The following is a 21,289-nucleotide window of genomic DNA, read 5'->3' as shown; positions in this document are numbered from 1 at the left end:
AAGGGTAGAGATAGAACCAACTTCTGGGTTAGAAAGTTAGAGCTAAGTTTCTTTGGGACCTTTGGGTAGACGGGACACTGCTATTGTATGTATCAGCTGGTTTCAACTTCTAGCCTTCTCTTAAGCTCAACTCATTTTCGCGAGAGAACCCTGTTCTACATTGTTAAAACTACTTGCAAAGGAGACCATTTTTGTCTCTACCCTTTCACCGTAGCCAAATGAGTTTGATGACATTGCATAGTTTGATTCATGGTTCTTTGTTAATGAATGTTAAAGGGAATGATAGAAATGATAGCATGTGTAGATTAAGGTTCGGAATCGTTTTCAGGTTGTGATGAGCTTGTCTAAAGTTTTTAAAATAGAGTTCCTTCACCATGCATCATAGAATTAAAAACAAGGACCTTAATTCTAACTACTCTATTCAGCATGTTTTAGGTTCTGAGACCCCATCTTCAAACCTCTCTTCCATACCTTGTTCTTGATCATTTTCTTGAGGGCAAGCAAAGAATAAGTTTGGGGGAGTTGATATGTGTATATTTTACACTCTTTCATCATGCATTTCTCATTCATTTTGTTCTCTTAACTCATTGTTTTGCATTGTTTTTAGTCTCTTTTCCATAATATGCATATTTAGGTAGTCTTTGCATTAGTCTTCCATGCATCTTGCATATTGGAGTTGTTACAGGTGTTTTAGGAGATGTCCAAACCATCAAAAGCAAATAGGGAGCAGGAGAGCAGTCCAGCGACCCAACCTTCCACGTCTTTGATCGACTCGAGTGAAGATTTTACTTAGGGATTCAGCTTTCGACGTCTTCATAAAAGTTGTATACAATCGAGTCATCTTTCCAATGCCGTTAATTTCAAGCCAATCTAAGGCATGTGTCAAAAGTTATCACCATTTTAATGGATGCACGTACGTTCTGAATTCCGACTCGACCTCCAAGCAAAGGAGAGCTCCCACTCGATCGGAGAGGTTAGCAGCGACTCGACCAAGACGTCTCAGGAGGGCTCCTGAGCACCCTCAAGACGCAACTCCAACAGCAGCTCCCAGACGACACTTTTCAAGCTGCCTCTCGATCGACGATTTCAAGCTGCCTCATGATCGACGATTTCAAGCTGCCACTCGATCGAAGTTCTCAAGCCGCCATTCAATCAAACATCCTAGACCCCGACTCGATCGACACTCTCATGACGCGACTCGATCGACGCTATTAAACCGACGTCCTGGTTTTNTCAGCATGTTTTAGGTTCTGAGACCCCATCTTCAAACCTCTCTTCCATACCTTGTTCTTGATCATTTTCTTGAGGGCAAGCAAAGAATAAGTTTGGGGGAGTTGATATGTGTATATTTTACACTCTTTCATCATGCATTTCTCATTCATTTTGTTCTCTTAACTCATTGTTTTGCATTGTTTTTAGTCTCTTTTCCATAATATGCATATTTAGGTAGTCTTTGCATTAGTCTTCCATGCATCTTGCATATTGGAGTTGTTACAGGTGTTTTAGGAGATGTCCAAACCATCAAAAGCAAATAGGGAGCAGGAGAGCAGTCCAGCGACCCAACCTTCCACGTCTTTGATCGACTCGAGTGAAGATTTTACTTAGGGATTCAGCTTTCGACGTCTTCATAAAAGTTGTATACAATCGAGTCATCTTTCCAATGCCGTTAATTTCAAGCCAATCTAAGGCATGTGTCAAAAGTTATCACCATTTTAATGGATGCACGTACGTTCTGAATTCCGACTCGACCTCCAAGCAAAGGAGAGCTCCCACTCGATCGGAGAGGTTAGCAGCGACTCGACCAAGACGTCTCAGGAGGGCTCCTGAGCACCCTCAAGACGCAACTCCAACAGCAGCTCCCAGACGACACTTTTCAAGCTGCCTCTCGATCGACGATTTCAAGCTGCCTCATGATCGACGATTTCAAGCTGCCACTCGATCGAAGTTCTCAAGCCGCCATTCAATCAAACATCCTAGACCCCGACTCGATCGACACTCTCATGACGCGACTCGATCGACGCTATTAAACCGACGTCCTGGTTTTGTTCTGAAGACGCGTCCGAGAAGGGTTCCTGAACCGACCTTTTATCTTGTCGTTTTATGTTTTAGGGCTTTCCATGTTTTACTATAAATACATTTTGTTAAGTCTTTGCCGGAGACATCTCGCTTTTCCTTAAGGTTTACTAGCCACCTAAAACGTTCTCTGATCTTGTAATCCAGAGAGCTTTGATTTTATTGAGTTTTTGCATTAGATTTCTTATACAAAGTTGTTCACCTCATTTTTATCTATCTCATGATGCTTGATTCAATGCTTTCCGAGTTTGTATCCTTGATGATTATTTCTGAATCCGAGTAGTGTTAGAGTTCTTGAGGATGGGATAAATTAGGAGGAGGATCTTGGTATGTAGGGTGTTTAAGTTTAGATTTGTATATTCCCTTTTGTACTAGAGTTAAAAATACTAGTTTCTCTCTAATCAATTGGAACTAGGTCTTAGACATTTCCGCACCCAAAAGGTGTTTGTTGCAATGTCTAACCAACTAGTGCCAGAGACTTGCATTCCTAGCCTAAGGGATTAGTTTTATATGGTGTTCATTGACGTGAATGAACTGGTTCGTCATGTCTGCTCGACCATGTTTCTCTAGCGAGAGCTAGGTTTGGAAGTGGTTGAGTCTGAGTAGCTTCTGCCAAGAGATTGGATTAGCTAAGTCGTGATGTTCATTGTTTAGGGATAGTTTGCTTGTGGCATGTTAAACACTCTGTAGACTAGGAGACTCCGCCAACATCAATTACTCCCATCCTTAGGACTTCTATCTTTCTGATTTATATTGCATTCCTGAAACCGTTTCTGATCTTGCTATTTAGTTCATGCTTAGAATCGTTTTTGCTTTCACTTATTCATGTTCGCTTCTTGTCATGTATTTTCGTTTCTAGTTTTGTAGTTCATTTCCGTTTTGCATTCTGATCATTCTAGCCTTTTAGGATTGTTAGACAAACACTATTTTTAAATTGGCTTGACTTGTGATACGTTGATTGCATCTTGATTGCTAGCAACCTCCCATTTGGCTTGACACCTTAAGTACTACAACTACATAGGGTTAATTAAACTTGCTAGGACATACACACAAAAATCCTAGTATCAAATGTCCTCAAGAATCTTCTCAAAATCGAGTTGGGCACACCACCAGTCAAGCCTTATGCTCGCTCCTTGACGGTTTGGTTGATCTTGAGGCTGCAGCTTGTCTCTGCACCGCCTTAAAGGCTAAGGTTTTAGGCATTAATCTTAATGTTCCTCTCTCTCTTAGCCTTCTTCTCAATGTGTGTGACAGGAAGGTCCCTTCTGGATTTGTATGTGCTTGATCTATCTATCAACCATTCTATTGGTTATATAATCTTTAATCTATGTTTTGTTGTTTTTATTTTATTAAATTTCTTTAAATTCTCCTGTTTTCATTTTTCATTCGAATAAGTGTTTCTTATACTTCTTTTGTTGTATCCATTTTCAATCAATTTTCTTATTCTGATTTTTAGTAATAATCAGCCTCTTGTTTCCGCTTATATTCTCAAAGAATCATATTCATACCACTGATGTTATTATTACGATCGAAAGAGCAAGAATCTATGCTAATCTATTCTTTAAATACGTATATCAATTAGATTAAGTGTAATTACACACACACAAAAAATGAGAGAAAGTGTAAACCTTGAATTATTTTTAATAAGAATTGTCCGTACTAAAATGATAGTAAGAAAATATAGTAATTTTGTTTTGAGATTTAAAACGTACACAATATGAAATATATTGTCATCCAAAAAAGAAAGAACTGCGAAACTATTTACATAAGTTGGTAAATGAACTCCATAGTTGGGTAAAAGAATCAGAATAATTTAGATTGATCGCTCATGGAAATGGATCTGAAACCATAATTTACGTAAACGCACAAAAACGTTCATTAATTTAAAGTATAGTAGACAGACCTATACCAATACGATATCATACCGACCAATAATGTGTGTGTTGGTACGTAAACAATTTTTTAGATTAATTTGGACAAGAATAAAACATAAACAGCAAGAGAAATTATAACTAGCAGCCCTAATACCCTTTCTCACTTAACACTATTATCAAAGCGCCATTATTACCAAAATTCTCCAACGCTTGTAAAGCTCCTGCTCGCCCGGTATCGAGGTATCTCAATCTCTGCTCTCCTTTGTTGTTTCTTTTGTTTCTTTAATTTTACTTTTCAAACTTTTTTCCCCTTTTGTTTTCCCTTTTCGCCTATCTAACAATGTGGAGTCTGGCGAACCTCATCCCCGATTGCATTTGCTCACTCTCACTGTTGACGGGATCAAAGTCCTCATGCCTCTATAATTCTCGATTTGGATTGTGTTTCGCCTCGGCATAACTCTCTCTCTCATCAACACCTGAGCCTTGCCAGGCGGAGACAAAGTCGATGTTTGGCGATGAATCCTCTAGAGCTGCGATTTTCCTCTGTTATTGGACTCCCAATTCAAGTACATGTCACCCTATAAGCTTGGCAGATCCATGTATGTTCCCACCGGAGAAGCGGAATCCTTTACCCTCTCCATTTAGCCTCCCCACGAATAAACTCCCCTGGCCATCCACAACATCCATAGGATCTCTGCTGATAAGCTCTCAACCTGAATTCGGCATGCTAGCATTCCAAATAGTCTTGCCCAACTTCCAAAATCCCAGGTCTATTCTATTTATCCCTTCGTCAGCTGGTAGACATTATATATCTAGGTGTTTAGGTTGATCTCGATGTCCAAAAACTGCATCTGAGACTCCATTCACCCAGACTGTTTTGGAGTAACAAAGCATATGTTAGATCCTTGGTTATTGCTCAATTTGTGACATTTTCTGTTGGGTCTCAAAACTGGAAGAATCATGTCATATTTAATCATACTCTATCTAGTGATTCCAGTTCTCACCCAAACCCCATCAACCGCACCATGTTTGTGCTCACAACAACCCAAAAAAGACTAAGCATGTTTCACATCTTTTATTGTATACCGATGTGGATTTCTTAATCTCTTTGGCAAAGGACGTCATAGAAAAGAGAACCCACCTGTATTGCTACGGTTTGTCATATCTATTTGACAATTTTTGGTCTTTGCTTCCATTCTTTGTGCAGATTGTGAAGTTTTACTGCTCTATATGGTCTATTGCCCTGGAATCCAATGTGTCCATCCAACGATTTTAACAAACCACTCTTAGTATCATCACCATCATCGGGGCTGCAGCCCATCGAATCCCTGGCAATGCATTGTTTTTCCTAGTGCTCCTCGCTTTGGTGAGACCCTTGGCTCTGATTCCTCTATCAACTTCACATTGTCTTATGACTTTGACTACTTTTTCATTTGTCTGAATATTTTGACGATGATCAGTCCTGCAACCGTGACCTCTCATGTCTCAAGCCGCTTTTCAGAGACTGTTTCACAGCTCTCATGATCCCATGGTCGATGTTTTCTATCTCTTTGCTTACGGCTTTTAGGAAAATTAATCTTTGTAATCTTTTGAATTTTGGAGTTTTATTTCTCTCTTTTGGACTGTTACTACTTGAATGAATGGAATCATTAGTTTGTCCAAAAAAAGAATTAAACATAAACAGTACGTACTCCCGTTATATTAGAATCAACAGATTTATTTTGGACATGCGAGGCAACGTAAGATAAATCAAAGCCATAACATTAGCATATTCAAATTGCCACCAAAGAGCTATATAATATAGGCTGATATCAATACATTGAAAGGTTAATAAAATTTGACTTATTAGGTTAAGCAGGAAAATTAGTATTACAAGTTATCGACGGCTGGTTACAATTATACTGTTACTCTTCTAGAGTAATAAATATCGACGGCTGGTTACAATTGTAGTGTTACTCTAGACTAATAAATATCGACGGCTGGTTACAATTAGGTTATAGTGTTACTCTAGACTAATAAATATCGACGGCTTGTGTGAGTAAATGGTAGTAAGGCCAAAAAATTAATTGCAAGCAAGATAAAAATATAATACGAGTTACTTTAGTTGAATTCAAAGTACCATATTTGCTGTCAAGGTTAGTTTACCAACACCATTTTGAACAATGTTGATTATGACAAAAAAAAATAAAAAATAATAAGATCGATTTTACCATTAGAAAACGTAACACATATATTATTTATGAATACCACAAACATAAGGAATATCAAGATATCTTACGTTAGAGAATATAAGATAAACTTGGGCCATACATATCGTTGATCTTCAATAATGAGTATTCATATCTTATGAATACCACAAACGTATGTGATGGTTTTTTTTATAAAATATCCAACGACGTATGGTTTTTCAATAAACTTTTTTGGTATTCTCTATATAACGATGTATTTATTGAAAAACCATACATCGTTGGATATTTAATAGAAAAATCATCACATACGTGATACGTTTGTTAACAATGAGTAGTCATTGAAAATATCAAAAAAAACAATGAGAACAAAAATTTTAAGAGTTACTCTTCTTATTTTTTATTTTTTTTTTCTATAGATAGATACAAATTTAGTGGTAGTTTGAACATTGGGTACTCCGATCGGATTCGGATTTTTTGGGTAGAGGAGTTTAGAACCCAATAGGATAAATAGAAAATATCGGTTCGGGTTCGGTTCGGATTTTACCGGGTTCGGTTCAGTTCGGGTCTAAAATTTCAGAACCTATAAATACCCGAAAAAATCGGGTATCATCCGGGTTCGGGTTTTTTGTACCCGATTACCCGAAATTTAACCCGATAACCTGAAATTTACCCGATTACCCGGAAGAAAATTTTTAAAATAATTTTTTTTTAATTTGGTTAATTTTTAAAAAAAATATAGCTTAACATTTTAATATAATTTTGGTTATTTTGAGTATTTTGATCTAGGAAGAACTAATATTTTTAAATTTTAAGTTGTAACTTTGAATAACTATGTTATAAATAAAAAAATATAACTAATATTTTATGTATATTATCTTATTTCAGGTTTGTCAGGTATCCATTCAGTTTTCGGTTCGATTCCGGTTCTTCGGGTTTAGGAGATTAGGACCCAATAAGATATTCTACCGGTTTCGGGTTCGGATTTGGATCCATATTTTCGGGTCGGTTCCGGTTCGGGTTTTCGGGTCCGGTTTTTTTTGTCCAGGCCTATTTAGTGGGTCGATATATATAGACCAGCTGCTCCTAATTGTTCACTACAACTAAAACAATAAATATATCATGTTTTGCGTATAGTGAGGCAAGTTCACGTATACCAAATCTTATCTACAGCCTAAAGGTATAGAAGCTCTATGGTAAAATGGCTACGAGCCAAAAGAGAATCTGAATAATTCTGCAAATGAGGTCATGAACTCATCATGGCGGTGATAATAACGGCATTGACAAATTGACAGCGCACGAATCAGATATTTTCTATATTATAGATCCATATTTATTTCGAAGTTCTACAAATCTACAGAAATGAAATTTTAAAAGTCAGATTTTAAATATGTAGATAAACGCAAATATAATTTCAGATATTTTATTAAAAATAAATATAAATAATTACTTATAGTCAAAATTAAACAACTTGGATCCTCCTGACGTCCTACTAAAACCCTATAAATAACCACACCTGCTCTTCATTTTTCTTCATCTCTCTCTTTCTCAGACACAATCAGTAATCCTTAGAAATGGCTTCAAAGAATTCAGCCTCCCTTGCTCTTTTCTTTGCCATCAACATCATTTTCTTCACCTTAACCGCTGCAACTGATTGTGGATGCAACCCAAATCCAAAGGTCCCAACTCCTTCAGTCCCGAGTCCTTCGGTCCCAAGTCCTAACCCTAGGCCGGTGACGCCTCCGAACACCCCTGGCTCATCTGGAAAATGTCCTATCGATGCTCTCAGACTCGGTGTATGTGCAAATGTCTTAAGCAGTCTACTTAACGTGCAATTGGGTCAGCCATCGTCTCAATCATGTTGTTCGCTCATCCAAGGTTTGGTTGACCTCGACGCTGCCATTTGTCTCTGCACTGCTCTTAGGGCTAACGTTCTTGGCATTAACCTTAACGTCCCTATATCCCTCAGCGTTCTTCTCAACGTTTGTAACAGAAAGCTTCCATCTGGTTTCCAATGTGCTTGAACAATATCAGCTATGCATACTACTCACGCAAACTGTGTTCTCTATAAAATCACTACAGTTTGAATAATTGCATGCAAGCTAGACTTTAATGTTTAATATATCTTAATTTGTTTTAAGTGAAATAATAAGCAATCGAAAGTTTTCTAGTTTTTTTGTAAACGTTTCCGTCTGTCAATGTATTTCTTTTTTTTTTCAACTAAACATTAATAAGATTAAAAGAGAACTCCAAGATTGGTGACCCAAAAAGGAGGATATAAGAATTTACAAAAGTAGATTCAGAAATTAGAGATCTTGAAGACCGAGCAAGGCAATCTGCCCTTGTGTTGAAGTCTCGTGGAATCCTGGCTAGGGTGAAGGAAGGGTATGATGATCTGAGCAACGAGAAATCCTCCAGCAGATTCGAAAAAGCTGGCCAATCGTCCGGCGTCTGCACCATCGCAACTAACTCTGCACAGTCCGTCTCAAAAGCCTGACAAACAACTCCACCCGCCAATAAAGACTCCATAGCCCAGATCAGTGCTTGTAATTCCGCGTGTAAGGGAGTAAGGCCTCTTATGTGACTCTGTGCTCCCAAAAGAAGGGGAATCTTCTCCATTGCAACACCACCAGCCCAGACCCTGAAAAGGGTCAGTACCTTTCCATGAACTATCAACCTGACAACGGGAAAAGAGTCCATGTCCTCCAATAAAGGCGGAGGAGACAAATATCTCACTGAATAAGACTTGGCCTCCTCCCACAATAACTTATCATTAGCTGCTTGATTCAGAATTTCAGTTGGCTCTATCTCGATACCCTGGAAAACTTTTTTATTCCTATCTTTCCAAATTGACCATATAATCCAGTAGAGACAAAAAGCTTTATCTGAAACCCCAGATGGGAAGACGCCCGCCAGAATATGAAGTCTAAATTCGCGTAGATCGAGGCATATGGAAAGCCTCCCGGGTCGAGCAACACTGGGGACATCTCCCAAATACATCGCGACCGAGGACACTCAAAGAGCATGTGGTTTATAGTCTCCATCGCAGAGGCACGCCGCTTACACATAGCATCACAACGGACACCACGATGCGCAAGCCGTTCTAACACGGGAAGAGTACCCGAGGCAATCTGCCAGAAAAAGTGTTGGATCTTCGGAGGTACATCTAATTTCCACGAATGAGCCCGCAAGGACATATACATTGGCCCATACTCAACTTCCGCAATTAATTCCTGGGCCAACCGATAACCTGATTTGACCGAATACTTCCCTGACTTAGTAAAGTGCCATAATAATATATCCGGTTGATAAGTTTTACTGACCGGCATACTCCGAATAAGTGGTATATCCACCGGATAAAAAAACTCCTCAAGAATAGGCAAATGCCAGTCCTTCGTACCTGGATTAATTAAATAATTAACCATCAAACTCGGGAGCAACTGTCTCCCCCGACCATTCGCTGGTCTTGGACGAATATCTGGTAACCATGGATCACGCCATACCGAAATGGAACAACCAGAGCCTATCACCCATCTCGCTCCATGTTCCACCAACTCCTTCGTTGAATAAATACTCCTCCATGCAAAGGAAGGGTTATTTGGTTTTTTTGCCATAAGAGGATGTTTGTTTCTGAAATATCGACCTTTCATCACCCGAGCCATCAAGGATATCGGATTATGAATTAACTGCCAAAACTGTTTGGCCAGCATGGCATCATTGAATTGTTCCAGAGCTCGGAAAACTAGGCCCCCTTCACATTTATCTTTACATAATCTATCCCAAGCAACCCAGTGCATACCTCGAGCCTTATCATTGGACTTCCACCAAAAGGTGGAAATAGCACTCAGAAGGTGGAAATAGCACTCGTTATTTTAGACGTCAAATCATGTGGCAGTTTATAACATGACATAAAATGGGTAGGAAGTGCCAAAACCACCGATTTAATCATAATTTCATTGCCACCGTTTGATAAATACTTTGCAGACCAACCATTTACTCGATCATCCAACCGATCCTTAATGTAGCTAAAAACCTTAGTTTCCGAACCTTGTAGGTTTTCAGGAATACCCAAATAAGAACCCTTACCGTCCTCCTTAGAAATACCAATAACTGATTTCAATTGACATTGTATATCAGAAGGAACCTTTTTGCCAAACATGATAGAGGATTTAGCCAGATTAACCTCTTGTCTTGAGCCTCTACCATAGTTGCCTATTTATATCCATTACCGTCCTACATTCAGTCGCCTCTACCTTACAAAAAACAGACTATCATCAGCGAACAACGAATGCTAAACAGTAGGACTACCGCGGGCGATGGTAATACCCGTTAATTTCTTCTCCCTTTCAGCCTTTTTAATATTTGCTATCAAGACCTCTGCCCAAAGAATAAATAAATATGGTAACAGAGGATCCCCTGACGTAATCCCCTCTGTGGTCTAATAAAACCCTGGGGCTGACCATTCAGAAGAACTTGATACGACACTGAAGAAACACACCACATGATCCACGAAATCTATTTCCTATCAAATCCTAATTGAACCAAAACTGCCTCCAAAAAATCCCACTCAACCCGATCATATGCCTTACTCATATCCGTTTTAAATGCCAAGAACTCCGAATTACACCGACGTTTAGTATTTAGCCCATGGAACATCTCCTGAGCCACAAGAATATTATCTGTAATTAAACGACCAGAAACAAAGGTTGATTGTGTTTCTGAAACCAAAAGGGGCAATAAACGCTTCAGTCGAAAACACAATATTTTAGAAATAATTTTGTAACTCACATTACATAGGCTAATCGGCCTAAACTCCGCCATCTGCTGCGGCTGATCAACTTTAGGAATGAGACAAATATTAGTCTCATTTAAAAAAGGATCAAAACTGCCAGTTCGAAAAAACTCTTTAACCAAAAACACCAAATCCCCTTTAAGAGAAGACCAGAACCTTTGAAAAGACAGAGCCGTCATTCCATCAGGGCCTAAGGTTTTCTCCGGGTGCATGGCAAACAAAGCCTTTCGAACTTCCCCTTCCGAAATGTCCCGAGTTAGAGCTGTGTTCATACTATCCGTAATAATTGGGTTAATTGCTTGAAGCATCTCTGAAATACCCCTACCATCTGATTTCTTAAAAAGATCCTCAAAGTATGTTGTAGCAATAAGCTCCATACCCGAGGGTGATTCATCCCAAACGTTATCGACATCAAATAGACCAACAATCCTATTACGCACCCCCCTTTGTTTGGTAGATGCATGACAATAGGAAGTATTTTTGTCCCCAACCCTTAACCAGAATTTCCTACTTTTTTGTTGCCAATAATTCTCCTCATCACGATATGCCTCTTTCAATTTCCTCTCAATACCCCGAATTTCCTCCTGCGAAATCGAAACATCCATCTTCGCATCATGCAGTACCGTCTTCAAGGAGGAAATGGTCGATGGGCCAGAACTGACATTATTTTTCCTCCACCAGGAAATCGAATTCCTACAATTCCTTATTTTCTCGGCAAAACCCGGAATCCGAAAACTTCTTGTCCGATTCCACCCTGACTCAACCGCACCAACTAATCCCTCCTTACCCAACCAGCGCTTATCAAACCGGAACTGCCACTGCCGTCTCCGGACCGTCGTCAAACAATTAGCTAAAATTGGGCAATGATCCGAACCAATCATCTCCAAATAATCTACTTTCAAATTTGGAAAGAACCCATGCCAATCCTCGTTACCCAAAGCCCGATCTAATCGACACCGCACCACCTAATTATTACAATGATTCCCTCTCCAAGATAATTGTTCCCCATAACAAGGAAATTCAAGCATCCCGCAATGCCGAAGCATTGAAATAAAAGGCTTAAAGGAAGATGCTGGTCGCAAGGCACCACCCTGATTCTCATGATTTCCAACTAATTCATTAAAATCTCCAATTATAAACCAGGGATCAATGCGAAATGATCCAATATCCGTAAATTTATCCCAAACTTTTTCTCGGTGTTGGAGGACCGGATCCCGATAAACAAAAGACATAAATACCAATTGTTGCCTAATAAAAGCTTGTGTATAAATAATACGATCATTATCAAAGAGAATAGAAAGATTTATTTCATCCTTAAAAAATAAAGTCAAACCACCACTGGCCGCGCGGGGTTCAACAGTAAACAATTTATTATAACCAAACTTATTTTGAAATTTTTGTAAATAAGAAGAACATTTCTTTGTCTCTGATAAAAATAAAATATCTGGTGGATGCTTTCTCCACAAAATCACCCAAGTAATTCTTTGTCAGATCAGCCCCAATACCCTGACAGTTCTAGCTTAGAACCTTCACGTTTGAGTCAGTGGTTTCGGGAGAGCCACCATCCCTTTCTTAAAAGGACGACTTCCGCCACCAGCAGAAATGCCATCTTTTGCCTTTTGATCTTGCTTTCCCACACCCGCCTGTTTAATGCCTTTACCTACAGATTTGAGAGACAAAGCTTTAGCCAAAAGTCGTTTTCCAGGTGAAGCCAAAGGTAAATTAATCTTCTTCGAATTGTGAACTCCTTTTTTATCCTGTGGATTACCCGCCGTAGGTTTAGAACTGATCTGCTTTTCCAAAGAGACTGTTTCCATAGCAGAATTCATATCAAGCATACTCAAGGAGAAAGAGTCAGAAGCATGAATACCTTGGATAGAATTACCCTCCGCATCTACACCCTACTCAGTGCCATCCTTGAGCATGAAATCCGACTCTAACCTTGAATCAGGATTAGTGTCGTCCCCAAACTCCCCATCCTCCAGCAAATCATCAGTGCTCTCATTAAAACCCTGATCCTGAAGTTCCTCATCCCCCCCCCACCTGAACCATTCTCAACGGGTATCTCCACAGGATTGTCCTCGACCATCGCAGAGGAATCACCATCATGAACAGGGCGTTGATTTCCTTTCTCACTAGAAGCCTGCTTGACCTTATACAATGGTTTTGGCCACACCGGTCGAATACCCTTCCTCTGTTGGGGTACACCAGAGAAGTGATCCACCATGTCACCTCTAATCACCTGCGAACCAAAGGGATCGAAGCCCAAGTTAGATCCTGACCGACTGCTGTGATATCGCGTCTTTTGTCCCCAAGCATGGCCTTGATTCCTCACTTGCAGAGGAAATCCGGAAGAACTATATTCACCACCCTGAAACTAAGGTTGTCTCCTCTCGTTGGCCTACTCAGGTTGAAAATCCAAAGCACGCTTCACATGTTTCCTTGGTTTCTCCCACCCACCATCATGTTGAGCAGAACCTTATTTAACCACACCCTGCTATCGCTGAACACTCCTCTTATCCGCAAGGTCGACCATCCCTCAACTAGCTTGAGCATTTTTCAGCACAGGACAGACCAACACATCATGTGTTAAACGGAAACAGTGCTTACAGTAACCATAAAGCTTCTCATAGTCGATAGATACCACCACCTCATCACATGTATCAAAAGGGACCACCAAGTGGAACGCAAAGGATTGAAACCGTTCATAGTAACACAAATGCTACCCGTATCCTCATCTAACTCCTTAATTCTACCAACCTTCTTCCCTATAGCTTCTAACGTCGCTAACTCCCACAGATGCATAGGGATTCCACCCACCTTCACCCAGAAACTGATAGCCGAAGGATAAGAGTCAGAAACGATAGGTTCCCAACATACCAATGAGATCATCCATCCATCAAAATGATAAGGACCATTGAGCAAGACTTCCTGAAGATCCGCTTCTTCCTCGAAGTTGAACTGGAAGGTATCCTGCCCTAAATCTGCTCCCAAAACTTTAGCCTCCAACTTCCAAATCTTAGGCAGATTAGCAATCAAAGACTCCATCCTCTGAACTGCTGGATTCATTAACCTTCCAGTCAGGGTAAGGGAAAATTGTTTAATACGCTGAGCCAAGAAAGAACTTGAAATCTTGACAACCTCAGTACGGACCATAGCCGCCTTGCCTTTGTTAAGTGCCAATTGAGCCATGATGAATCTCAAATATGTTGACGAAGATGAACGCTGAAACTCAAACGAGAAAGCTCCGGCAATGGTACACCAGCAAACCCACCAGTAATTAAGAACGAATGGAGTAATACCGTAAGACAAACATCCTCGCAAACTACTTAATATACGATCACAAACCAAGATCACCAATCGGAGAGAAATCAGAAACCATATCTTCGTAGCTTCCAAAAAATCCTGTAAATGTAAAAAAACCAAATATTCTCTTCCCCATCAACCACCCTAGACAAAGAAAGAGGATCCCATTACCCAATGACTGGAAAATCGTATCACCACTAGCCAAAATCGTATCCTCAATAGCAAAGATCACATAAACACTCAGGATCAACTCGAGATACGTATCAATCCAAAAATCCACAAAAGGAAATTCCAAAATCAACCGACCTGGGACGCGAATCCAACCAGATATACCTGATAATCGAATCATTACACAGCCATCAGCATGGATCCATGTATCCTTCCCCATTAAAACTCTCTGAGTCCGTATTCGCAAAACCCAAAAACCCGCAGATCCCCCACATGAAGCCGGATCTGAAAATAACTGACCACATCTCTCGAGATACCGAAATCGAACAGCCGTCCAATTTCGTATTCTACAACCATCGAGAACAATCGAGAGACCTTCCCTCAATCCTCTCTCCTCTCCGCCGGAATTGACCATCTCAGATCGAAAACATAAAAATCGCAGTCGCCATCGCCATCCCTCTTATTTCTTTTTCTTCTTTTATTTATAATTAAAGAAGTTTTGTAACCCACATCTTTTTCTCGAATTCTTGCATGTGGATTATTTATAACTTTGACATGCAAACGAATGGAGGGGTTAAGCTCAATGATACATAAATTAAAATTACGCATGTAGTCCCTCCAGAGAATTTAAGTACCGCAAAGTTACTAAAAATACCAATATAATAGTTGCAAAGAAACCAAAAATAATTTTTGAAAAAAAAAAAAAAAAAGATACCAATAATAGAAACACAATCTGCATAATATAAGGTTTGTAATAACTGATTGTGATAATCAAATACCGTAAATATTGTCGTAATTAATATCATGATTATATATTCAAAAATACTTGTAAATGAAANAAGATACCAATAATAGTAACACAATCTGCATAATATAAGGTTTGTAATAACTGATTGTGATAATCAAATACCGTAAATATTGTCGTAATTAATATCATGATTATATATTCAAAAATACTTGTAAATGAAAAAGCTCAATAGTTAATTGGTAATGTTAAAAGAAAAATGTTACACAAATATAATCAACAATTCCTATCTTAATGATATTTTAAGTTTTACTAATTACGGCATTAAAATAAAATCTTATCAAATTGAGAGATTGAGATGAGGGAATTGCTGGGTTGAAATCCTCAATGTCACCAAAATCTCATTTGGTGGGTTCAAACTCGTTCACTGAATGACCAAAATATCAAACTAATAAAAAGACGCTTGAAACGGTATTAGGGTTTATGATAATAATTGAGTAACATAAATTTATTAAAAGCTTTATATGCTCACTATTATATTTAACTATTTAAGTAGGGTTTAGTGAATATTTAAATTTTGATATTATACGTAAATCATATTTTTTCATTTGAAAAATAATCTATGTCAAGTACAACAAAAATGATAAATAAATATTCATCGAATCTTCTTGTCATGATAAATTAATAATACTATAAATTTTATTAGTAAATATATATAGAATACCATACTAGTGTCTGATTTTTTGTTTTTAAAACAGTTTGGTTTTTTTTGCTAAAACTTTGGTCTTTAAAATTGATTGATAGAAAATATTTGTGTTGTGTTTTCAAATTATTATGTTGTAGTATTGTCTATATATAATACCATCATCAAAGTAACCAAAATTTCGTAATTGTGCAACATTTTCATTTTTATAGTATATAAATTTTTTAAATGTGATGGTTGAGGTCACTAATTATAAATTAAATTTATGTATATCATTTGCATAAGTGAATTTATTAATAATTTTTGTATTTTATCGTCAAAAAATTTCTTCTATTAAATATTAAAATTTTATTTTGTAAGTAAAAAATTTATAGCATCCAAAATATTAATTTTAGTTAGAAATTTTTTTATCTAAAATTATATTCTCTTGTAGTTCTGATGTAAAATCTCAAATGATAAAGCAACTAGACAAACCTATCTAAACTTCTAAATAAATTAATATCCTGAAATGATAGAAATGATAATTAATTATCTTATTAAATTTTGTTAAAAATTATATTGGTCCAACTGAAGACCAAAATGTTCAATTATATTTTAGTGTTTATTAATCTATGGAATATTAATTATACAAATTTTATTCTTTATACCAAACTAAAAGACTGCTATGCAAACATATTTTGAAGACTTTACGTACTGACAACCTTGTTGGAAATACTAACAAAAATGTATTAAATAGCTGCCAAATCAAATTCTTCACTGTGTTAACATTTTTTGCTCTTTGTTTCTTGTGAAGAAGTCTGAAATAATCTTTGACAAAAAACATAAGAAGGTTCAAATAATCTATTTTTTAATTGTCGGTTTTAACTATTTTGTGGTCATAGGATCATTGAAAATATGATATCTCCTTGAGGACAAATGTTTAAATTGACTTTAAGTAAGGTAAACCAGTCTTTATCTTTTGTGGAAAGATCAATGGTTTTTTTGTTAATTGTTGCTCTACTTGTCTAAAATATGAGTACGTTCACATCGTAAATCTTATCTTTGACAATCTGTCCATAATTTATATTTATTTGTCCATTCAAATCTAAGTTTAGTTGCAATCTATGCCGTTTTAAATTGTAAAACACCATGAATTACATGGCTTCAGCTCTATTACTGCAGTGATTAAAGATGAGTTTTGAGTAAACACAACTCATAAGTTTGGCAAGAGGATTAGAAGGGTTTCTCTAAGCTTCTTCATGGATCAGAAATACTTTCTAAGTTTCATTTTCGTTTCTGTTTGTCATATTTTCGTATTTTCTGCGTTGTTATTGTCCTTATTTGTTAACATTCAAACAATGAAATTGTGTAGTTGGGATTAATCCAGTCGTCGATTGGGTTGACTTTATTTGGAACCACAATTAGATACGAAACTTCCAAATATAGAAGCCAAAGAAATTTTACGTTTACGTAAACAGCACTGTACAAAATTGTAAAGGTCTAGTCAACGTACGTAACACATGCAAGACGATCCATATTAACGGGGACTAAACAAAAGTGACGATTTTTAATATCAGCGAGATATACTAAACTTTCGGATGTCCATATCTCGCCGACTACAAAACACGTCTTTGAGTTGAGCTCGAAAGAAAACACGTCTTTGAGTTCAAAATTGAAGATAGTTGCATCTTAATTAAATAAGGATTATCCAAAATTTAAGTATTTTGGTTTTGATAAAATGATGATATATATATATATAATATATATATATATATATATATATAATATATATATATATATAATTAAAGGGATATCGGTTTATACCGATTTGACATTGTGCCTCGCTATGGAGCTTAGAGACAGAATACTAGTAAAAATTGGTCATATAGTTATGAAAACTTCTGTAGGTATTACGAGTTTTTCGTAGCAAAAAAATATTTGTTACAGTTTTGCGACAAAATAAATTAATAACTATTTGGTCGTAGCAAATTTTTCTATCATCACAAATTGTAGCAAATTGCTACAATTTAGATACTAGTTAATATGTCGCAAATAGCTACTATTTGTGACCTAATTACTGTAGCTATTAGTAACACAAAGCTTCTGAAAAATGTGTAACAATTAGCTTCAAAAATGCACAAAATGCTTGTCATTAAATTGTGACAGTTAGCTACACAGTTAAATACTAATTAATACCACATTTGTTTATTTAGTAATTTCTATTTCTATTTAATTTTAAATTTATTAGATTGTTGGATAAATTGAAATATTAAAAGTATTATGTTTTATTATTTTGTTTGAAATCATAATACAAAAAGATATATTACATAGTAAATATACAAAATAAAAGAAATAAATAAAAATTACACAAATGTATCTCCAGCTAAAAAAAAAACGGATTAAGAGGAGCTATTCTGGGATGTCCCTAATGTCTTTGTTATTCGGGTATACAATCTGAAGAGTCTGTTAAGAAAAAAACCAGAGTTACAAATTTGCTAATGAGCAATCACAACTTTCATCAGGAAGAGCAGAGACAGTAGTACCTTCACTACGATAATGGCTATAACGCCGCATACAATGAGAAACAGGAACGCCATTATGCATTTATCGGTAGCCACCTAAAAAAATTGACATTAGGATACAGGTTTTGTGGTCAAGCAAAAGAGGAGATGTCCATATGAGGTTTACACACCTGTCTCCCTATCTCTTTCACCAGCTGGGATGCCTTCTTGATAGAGAATTGCATGGTGTCCAAGCGGTTAACTATGCGTCCCATTTGATACGTCTGCAAAATACAGGTTGTTTCAGACTCTACCCATAAGATTATGGAAGCAAAGAAGAAATGCTTTGCATTACCTGTCCCTTTAAATTAGCTGCGGTTTGAGTTCCAACTTCGAGTGTTTGTTCCACAACATGAAAGGAAAGGAACAAGAATTTTAACATAGATATAGTAAGTTACTAAGTTAGTAACAAAGACTACGGGAACATTCTTCCTTCTGTAACTTACCTGTTTTGAGCGCTCAATGGCCTGATCAGTCTCATCCATTCTTTTCGTTACAACATCAATAAGCTCCTGGTTTGACATAGCTATACATAATAAAATGACATAAGCTCGCATTTCCCAGTATTCACAGTCCCAAAATAATATATTCGCGCCATATCCAAACAGATCTTTCTTAATGCGAGAACCTATGTTCAGATCTCAGAATAATACATTTCTAGCAAACTGGGAATAATCTCGGCCAACCTATAACATTTCTATTACTATATCAACATCTGCCAGAATTTTACAGACAGACATTATAAATGATGTCAGACAATTAACCAGAGAGCATAAGTTACCCATCCAACATAATTCAAGTACATCTAGTATCAAGGAATCTAAGCTTTCAAGCATGACAATCTCTTTATGTTCTAAGCAAACTCATAATTTGGTAGCAACTGAATAAACAAGCATGAATAAGGACTCACATGAAGCCACTTGAACATTTTCCTCAGCTGTAGGTTCGCCACTAACTCCAGCTCCCATATCAAAAAGTTCAACTTTCTTGTTGCCAAGGGTACTCATATACCTGATATTCAAGACCAAGACCCCAAGTCAACATATATAAACACATAAAAGCCAAACTAAATCTTATAGAGATAACGCTGAACGGATCGATATGAAATCAAAGCCCAAAATGAACAGGTATGAGTTTCAAATAACGCTTCTTAAAGAGGATTGATAGAGATACTAACCTTTTTTTTTAGTGCAACGTAAGAATTGAGCTCCTTGATCTGTAACATTATCCACAAGGAGAAAGTTAAACGCAGGTGGTAAAAAAATACATACAGACAAAATGGAAGCATATACAAAGTGCAGTGGGGAGCGAAAGAAACTCAATATCTGCCTTAATATATTCATTTTGTTACAGAATACACCTAAAGATTGACCAAACTGATTACGACTGATGCTGCAAAATGGAACTTTAAGAACAAAAACTTCATCATTAAAGATGGAGATTAAGAGGCGGAGTTGAGGAATTACCATGGCTGCTTCTGGGTTTCTATAGAAACGGATTTGTGTGTAGTAGAGACAGCCAGATCTGGAATTAAGGTGACAAGAAATGGTGGAAGATGTGGAAGCAGAACAGGTTTCGGTTGAATCGAGTGGGTTTGGTGGTAGCTGCGGCGGAGGAAGACGACGAGAAGAGAAGAGAGAGGAGATCTGAAGAGAAGACGATGAGAAGAGGAGATTGCGAGTCTCTCTCTCATCTTCTTCCTCAGGTCAGGACCACGGAGATCTCATCTCCCACTCTCTCGAAACAGATTGTCCTAATTTTAATTTGGGGAAAAACAAAAAAAATTTAGATCGCTGATGCTTAAGGAAAGAAAAATGTTTTAAGCGTGAGTAAAATGTTACACTTTGCTACATTTACTGTTGTGTGTCATAGTGTTACAAAAAAAATTTGTCATTAAATATGTAGCATTTTTCTACAAATTATATATGTTACTATTTGTCTCTATGTAGCTACACTAAGTAACTAATTAGTTACAATAACTATTAACTTAAAAATTTGTCACTAATTTGTAACAATTTATAGATATTATTTGTTATTAATTGTTTTGTAGCAAAAAAAAATATAACTATATGATACAAATTTACTAGTGGAAGGAGAGCTCAAAAAAATATATAACAAGAAGAAATAAGTTATGATCTGTGGAAATTGTTAAACCAAAACGTGAGATAGGATACTTGTGAAATGTTTGAAGGCGAGTTTTTTCCGTCTAGAGCTGTGATCTTTCTTCGAAGCTGCAAGTGGATCTCTCTTTTAATTTGATTTTCTGAGCGGGTGGAAGAGCCATGAAGCCGCCCATTGGGTTCTCTCCAAATGTTGTATATGAGAGCTTGAAAACACTAGCTTACTTATTGAATTAAGTCTTCTATTTGTGGTAGGATTCTTTATCCAATGTAGCAAACTAGCAAAATTGGAAGCTAGTCTGTCCGGAGGATCTCGGAGTAGTTTCATTGGATGAATAATTGGTCCTTGGATTCGTTTCCAAAGAGGCAAAGGAGGCATGTAGCGGGGACTTATAAATTCCATCTCAATAATCTATCCCTCGTTGTTAATCTGTCGAGGACTGTAAGCTAGGTCATAAAGGCCATTCTTGTAATGCACTCTTTGAACCAGACTTACTTGTGCCAAAGAATGGACCTGGCGGATAAAGATGTTTCCAGAGCCTCATTGATGAGAAGCATGTAAAAATATCCTTTCCATGGGGGTCAGTAGGCGGAGGCTGATTATGAACGCAGGTTCTGAGGAGTTGCACTAATTGATTCCTCCCTCTTGGTATAGCCCAGGTATCACCAATGACAGCTTGTCTGACTGAGGACAACAAGCTAATACATGTTATGCAAGGACCGGTATCATCGATAACAACAATTAAATGCCCTAGATCTGTCCAGTTGTCATGCCATAATAG

The 21,289-nt window shown here is 37.3% G+C and overlaps 2 protein-coding genes across 3 annotated transcripts; one reads left to right on the top strand and one right to left on the bottom strand.

Moving 5' to 3' along the window:
* LOC104707544 (lipid transfer protein EARLI 1) lies at nt 7,663-8,308 on the top strand. The gene has a single exon (XM_010423919.2). It carries the CDS (start codon nt 7,708-7,710, stop codon nt 8,155-8,157), a length of 450 nt encoding a protein of 149 aa, XP_010422221.1. The 5' UTR covers nt 7,663-7,707; the 3' UTR covers nt 8,158-8,308.
* LOC104707543 (novel plant SNARE 13-like) lies at nt 18,159-20,187 on the bottom strand. Of its 2 annotated transcripts, none has more exons than XM_010423918.2 (8): nt 19,854-20,183; nt 19,565-19,603; nt 19,298-19,398; nt 18,834-18,913; nt 18,683-18,739; nt 18,519-18,611; nt 18,370-18,444; nt 18,159-18,289 (listed from the first exon to the last, which is right to left on the bottom strand). In XM_010423918.2, exons 3-8 carry the CDS (start codon nt 19,392-19,394, stop codon nt 18,236-18,238), a joined length of 456 nt encoding a protein of 151 aa, XP_010422220.1. In that variant the 5' UTR covers nt 19,395-19,398; nt 19,565-19,603; nt 19,854-20,183; the 3' UTR covers nt 18,159-18,235. The 2 variants fall into 2 exon arrangements, 1 of the variants encoding a protein (XP_010422220.1); XR_754673.2 differs by having other exon boundaries at nt 18,210-18,289; nt 18,683-18,717; nt 19,854-20,187.

The sequence above is a fragment of the Camelina sativa genome, chromosome 8 (genome assembly GCF_000633955.1).
Source record: "Camelina sativa cultivar DH55 chromosome 8, Cs, whole genome shotgun sequence".
Lineage (NCBI taxonomy): Eukaryota > Viridiplantae > Streptophyta > Magnoliopsida > Brassicales > Brassicaceae > Camelina > Camelina sativa.
The sequence above is the reverse complement of the archived record's forward strand: the minus strand, read 5'-3'. Positions and strand labels throughout refer to the sequence as shown.

Bases quoted from the DNA above. Each gene is read 5' to 3' on its own strand.
- LOC104707544 (XM_010423919.2), top strand. From the start codon at position 7,708: ATGGCTTCAAAGAATTCAGCCTCCCTTGCTCTTTTCTTTGCCATCAAC.
- LOC104707543 (XM_010423918.2), bottom strand. From the start codon at position 19,394: ATGAGTACCCTTGGCAACAAGAAAGTTGAACTTTTTGATATGGGAGCT. The intron at 18,740-18,833 runs GTAAGTTACAGA...CTTTCCTTTCAT, and splicing joins CCATTGAGCGCTCAAAACAG to GTTGTGGAACAAACACTCGA. The intron at 18,612-18,682 runs GTAATGCAAAGC...TGTATTTTGCAG, and splicing joins CAGCTAATTTAAAGGGACAG to ACGTATCAAATGGGACGCAT.